A 5,870-nucleotide genomic window follows, 5' to 3' on the forward strand; every position below is an offset into this window, starting at 1 on the left:
AATATTTTGTATTTTGTCCCTAATATTTCAGGCAGGGTCAAAGCTACAATGGTGCTGACACCAGAAAACCATTCTATGACATCTTACCTTTACAGAGGTACCAAAGGTTTCTTCTTAAATCTAATAGCTTTGAGGCTATAAGTTGTTTGCTTTTGTGTGTTTTTGTCAGGCAGAAATTTATTTATACCCCCTTAGGGTGTAAGAGGCTAAGAAAAAAATACAATATTGATTAATTGTAAACTTTAATCCACAATTAACTCCAAAAAAAAAAAAATACTGCTTGTTTCTGTTTCTTTTTGTGTGTCTAAGTTTAATCAAAGCTAATCTCGGACCAGACGAGTCAGGAACTTCCATTAAAACACGAGCGATTATCTCCTGTTATATTTTACGAGTAGCCGATTATCGCTGCTCTTAAATTGTTGCTTGCCACTAAGCGATGAAGTTTATTGGCAATAAAAAAAAACAAATGGTCTTGTGTAGCAAACAACTATCAAGATCATTATAATGCAAATGTAGGTCAAAAAATGTGAATGATTACAAACACATTTATGAAGAAAAGAGTTTCTACTCTGAACCTTTTCCCAAAATCCCACTAAAAATACTAATACTAAAAAGGCTGGCATTCCACTGCACATATTCGACTAAGAATGAAAATAACAGATTATATATATATATACAATATGCTGAATGTAAAAACAGAAGAACTAAAGAAAATAAAAATGTTTCATTAAACATTATTAAACTTATTTATAAGATATAAAACAGGAAGCTTTCTAAACTAAAAAGAACTAAATTTTCACTGTACAGAGATGTAAAACTATCATTAACCCTTTAAAGCCCGATCCAAGAATAAAACAAAACAGAAAATTACTTTTTTTTGGTTTGAAGTCCTTATTTGGCCTTTTAACAAAATATGTAAAAAGAAAAAACAGAAATACTTTTTTGATATTAATAATTATATGCGATAAGTCAAAATGTTTTTTTGTGTAGTCTTCTGCCCTCTGTTATCAGGTATATCTGATTGTGTGCAATAGGATTTTGAGCAAAGTTTTTACCATTAAATTATGCAAAAGGTGTCAGACGCAAAACATTTCAGAAACCGTATGTATCAAATATGATACATTTGGCATTACAGGGTTAAAGGACTGGTTATGTCGCTCTGAAACATTATCAGATTACCACTTTGTTTCAATGAACTAACTATGAGCAGCAGCGAAGTTACGCTGCTCCGCCATGCAGCACGGCTAAATGGAAGCTATTTAGGTGATAACTTAAAGAGACATTTTGTGCATTTCTACTGAAAAATATCTTTTTATTTGATTAAAACATCGTTTGAGGAGCAGAGTGACACCTCACTAGTTCATCGCTGATGCACCTTTAAGCCTGTAGCCTATTTTCCTTTATTGCCCTTTGGTCGTGCTGTTCAGGGATGTTACTTCAAGGGCATCCATGTTTAATGGGTCTGACATAGAAAACAATCAAAGTGTTATATACAACATGGACTTTGACAAGCATCCAGCTCAACTCAAATGCCAATGGTAACTCCACAAGAGGTGAAAAAAGTAAAAAATAAAAATAAAAAAGTACAAACACAAGCTAAAAGACCAAGCAGAAAAGTCAGTTCAGTGTTCAGTATAATCAGAAAACTTTACAATCCTCTTCACGGAGTTTATCAAGTATTCATATTTATAAACAGTCTAAATCCTTATATCCAATTAAGCAGTATAATTTAATATAAGAAACTATAAATCCACAATGAAACAATATTTTGTTTACATCCCTAAATTCCACCCTCTTCCATTTCTCATTATTTAAATGTTTTCCTCATGCAGAGCAGTCTAAATGCAGAGCAGGGGATGGGTGTTGCATCCCTGAGCGTCATCTACGCCTCCATCATCATCTCCTCCATGTTTCTGCCCCCCATCATGATCAAAAATCTGGGCTGTAAATGGACCATCGTTGCCGGCATGGCCTGTTATGTGTCATACTCATTCGGAAATCTCTACCCTGGATGGTAAGAGTCTAATTAAAAATATGGACTCATAAAAAACGTCCATTTTTCTTATATTTACAGTTTTGGTTAGAAACCTTCTTCCTCGTTATGCACCAGTTTCCACATTCCGTCTGATCTGCTCTATCACAGGTACACTCTTATGCCAACCTCAGTCATCCTGGGTTTGGGCGGTTCTCCTCTGTGGTCGGCTAAATGCACCTACCTGACCATCTCTGGGAATTTGCGAGCTGCTAAGGAGAACAAGAAGGGTTCAGATATAATCAACCACTACTTTGGGATCTTCTTCTTCATCTTCCAGTCATCAGCAGTTTGGGGAAACCTGATGTCGTCGCTCATCTTTGGGCAGGACACCACTATCTGTAAGCAGGTTATGTATGTATTGGAAATACCAACTAGAAAAACTAAGTTCACCCCTTTTTGCAGCATTTCCTCTTTCATACAAGAAATTCAACACCAATCTTCTTTTCAACATGGCCTCAGCCCTGATGAGTTTTGAATTTTGCAAGTTTCCAAACGTGTTTCAATCAGGTGACGAACTAGAATTTTTCTGGACCATTCCACCATTTTTTGTTTTCTTTTTTCTCATCCACACTTTAGGAGAATTGCTGCTGTTTTTGGATCATTGTCCCTTTTATGACGAAGTGAATGTGGCAGCAAATCAAGCCCATATCATTACACCTCCACCTCCGTGCTTGACAGCATCTTTTTTTCGTTTTTCCAGCGGCTAGATCATACATGTTCTAACTGCCCTACCATAAACGTTATTTAAAATGGTAACTGTGAGGCCTGCTGTCTGAGAAATAGCTCAGCTTTCGGAACTGTAGCCGCCATTGTTTTCCTTTGCAGAAAGATGAGCTTAAAGAAGTTCATCAACCTCAACCCCTCCCCGAGTAACTGGTTCCACCAGTTGCTTCTCTATGGTCATTGTTTACACCTTTACACACTAGCGTTGTGTAGCTTTGCTTTAAGATTAGCAACCTTATAAAAGTCAGTTGGCTAATACTCGTGATCAACAGCATCTGCTTTTTCTAGTCAATATAAGCAATGCCAAAGCTTAATGTGATTTTTTTCTTGTGCTTATATGAAAGAAGCTCTAAGACATGAGAAAAGCCTGGAAAAAATCAAAATCTAGATGAGTAATTATTTCTTAAATTAAGTGCATTTGTTCCTTTGAAAGAGGAGGTAAAAGTTACATTTTGCCAATGGAACAAGACAATTTACACTTAAAATTAGAAAACACAATTGCGTTGTCTTATTTAAAGTTCATATTACCTAATTATCTTATTTTAAGAGAAAAAAAATACTAATTCCATTGGCATACCTACTCAAATTAAGGGTAAATATACTTAATTTAAGGAACTTTTTACTTATTTCTAGATTGTTTTTCCAGTGGAGGTCTGTCCCATTTCCTCTAGGTTAGTTATCATAGGTCTAGAGGAAATTGAGAAAGGTGTAAATGCATGATTTTTACCATTTAGATTTATTTTAATGCTTTCTTATCAGTTTATAAATGACTAACTGGTAAATTCTTCCTGGAAGGACATTCCTGTTTTATTTTCCTTCTGTTCTGACCTAGTTTAGACACTCCCTCTCCTAAACCATCCTCAACAACACTGCATTTGCTGTTGATTACTTCCGACTCAAAGGAACCAAACCACCCTTTCTCACAGGCTGAGATGGTCCTCGCATATAAATGCCCAACAGAGACACTCAAGAAATACGGAGGTCTAAACCGCCATCATTCAGTCTGTTTTTTTTGTGGTTTGGTCCGTCTACAAAAAAAGGACAGGTCCAAACTGCAACCAATCACTAGGGCTGAGCTTCTATCTGTCACGGATCTATAGCGGTCTAAGGTCAGAGAAAGGGAAGCTAACATCCCTGCAGATCCCACACATCCTGGATACAAACCGTTCAGACTTTTATGCTCAGGTTGGTGCTAGAGAGCAAACAGACAATGACACCAGGCTCATTTGCAGCAACAAAACCTTTTCTATTTCATAAATGTACAGCATAAATAGATCAGTGATTTATTTATTTTTTAAAGCAAAGTGAACTTTGTTTGGGTGGGAATTAAAAAAACTTGGGGATTAAAGTTGACTCTGATTTTACTTTTCTATTTTCTATTCTTAATAAAAAAAAAATATTCAAGTGATGTTTAAGCAACAGAATGCAAAAAAAACAACTTTATATATCTTCATAAAAAATGTTCAACTTCAAAATGCAAAAAAAGAATATTTTAACAGAGCCAATACTAAACTTCTAAAAAAAAAAAAAGGAAGAAAAGATAAAAAAAAAGCTAAACTTTCTTTGCGTTCCCCTTTAAAGATACATGGAAATATTTAAATTTTCATTATCAACTCTCTGATAAAACCTTAGTTTAGCACATTTTCTAAAAGCAAATGAAAACCACAGAAAAGTGTTTCTGCATTGATATTTTACTGTATTTCAGCCGATTCATGTGTTCATTTATTTATTTATTTTTGTCAGCTGACATCCCAGAGGAAATCCTAGAAACCTGCGGAGCAGCTGACTGTGGCCTCACTATTGCTGTCAACAGCACCAGCAAGAGACCAGAACAGAAACTTGTGTGGACGCTTGTTGGGTGCTACATTGGTATTATTTAAGTTTAATTCATGGCATTAGATTAAATAAAAATAACTGTTCTTGCCTTACATTTCACCTGGCCATCATCCTTCTATTGAATCGGTCTCTATCTCTTAGGTGTCGGGGTTCTGGCTATGCTCATTGTGGCAATATTTCTGGACAACATTGACAAGCAGCAGGCCAGCGAGTTTCGGGAGAAAAAGGAGCCGCTTTGCAAAACCTTCCTGGCCACATTCAGGCTGCTGAAGGACTGGAGGCTCCTGACGCTCATCCCTCTCACCATGTACAGCGGCTTTGAGCAGAGCTTCCTCTCTGGGGAATACACCAAGGTAACGATACCTCAAAAAGTTTACTCTTTGTGCCTCAGCCATTAAGATTAAGCTGAATGACAAAAAAAAAGAGAATGGGCTAAATCAGGGCTTCCAAAATTGTGGGGGTCGCAGGACACCAAGAAGGGGGCCCTGAGAAGGTTTTTACAATCATTGGGATTTGATCCCTGAAGTATACAGAGGGTAAAATTATATCACAAAATGCATAAATGTCAATGTCTCATAAAAGAGACAGATTAAAAAAAATCTGTATCTAGTACATGATTATTATATAAAATACTCCATGAAGTTGTAAAAGGCAATTATTCCACTTAAAATATTTTAAGTCAGAATTCTGACAGAAGTGCAGACATGTAATAAACAGTAATGTGTATGGCAAGCCATCGATATCATTAATGTTGCTTTCTAATCCGAAAATAATGGGACAAATTGGCATTCTGCGCCTGCCTAATAAGAAAATAATCTAATTCAATAATAAAGTCTGATATAACATAAAACTCTCCAGTTTTTCTCGTTGGGTGAAAAATATGTTTTATCTTTAGGAAATTCATTATTCGTTTGAAAAATAACAGCATGTGGTTACACATAAAAAGCCTACAGCATAACTGGCTCCATCATGTACTGCTGTGTTTTATCTATCTTTATTACATTTATGGTACAACATGTACCATAACTGGACTTCTGCTTTGGTAGTATTTTCATGTTTAAGATTATGTAAAGTTTTAATATATTAGAAGTATCGTGTTTATTAACTTAAAGTTCCTCTCATATGTCTGTTAAAATGACAGTAAATGGTGGAAATCTTCGGACTGAGACTAAATTTAAATCTCACACCACCACCTCCAACATAAGCATAAATACTCTGCATATTAAAGTAGATATTGGTAGTTAGTCACATTTTCCAGATTCAATTCAGTTTATTT

General features: G+C 35.6%; 1 protein-coding gene across 1 annotated transcript in view; it reads left to right on the forward strand.

The window, feature by feature from the left end:
* Window positions 1-5,870, forward strand: part of unc93a (unc-93 homolog A (C. elegans)) — a 12,183-nt gene that overhangs the window by 638 nt on the left and 5,675 nt on the right. Inside the window, exons 2-5 of the mRNA XM_015372817.1 lie at window positions 1,833-2,014; window positions 2,144-2,373; window positions 4,502-4,627; window positions 4,736-4,947. Coding sequence (XP_015228303.1) covers window positions 1,833-2,014; window positions 2,144-2,373; window positions 4,502-4,627; window positions 4,736-4,947 — 750 coding nt within the window. The remainder of the gene's footprint in view (window positions 1-1,832; window positions 2,015-2,143; window positions 2,374-4,501; window positions 4,628-4,735; window positions 4,948-5,870) is intronic.

The sequence above is a fragment of the Cyprinodon variegatus genome, unplaced genomic scaffold, assembly GCF_000732505.1.
Source record: "Cyprinodon variegatus isolate N-32 unplaced genomic scaffold, C_variegatus-1.0 Scaffold76, whole genome shotgun sequence".
In the NCBI taxonomy this organism is placed as follows: domain Eukaryota; kingdom Metazoa; phylum Chordata; class Actinopteri; order Cyprinodontiformes; family Cyprinodontidae; genus Cyprinodon; species Cyprinodon variegatus.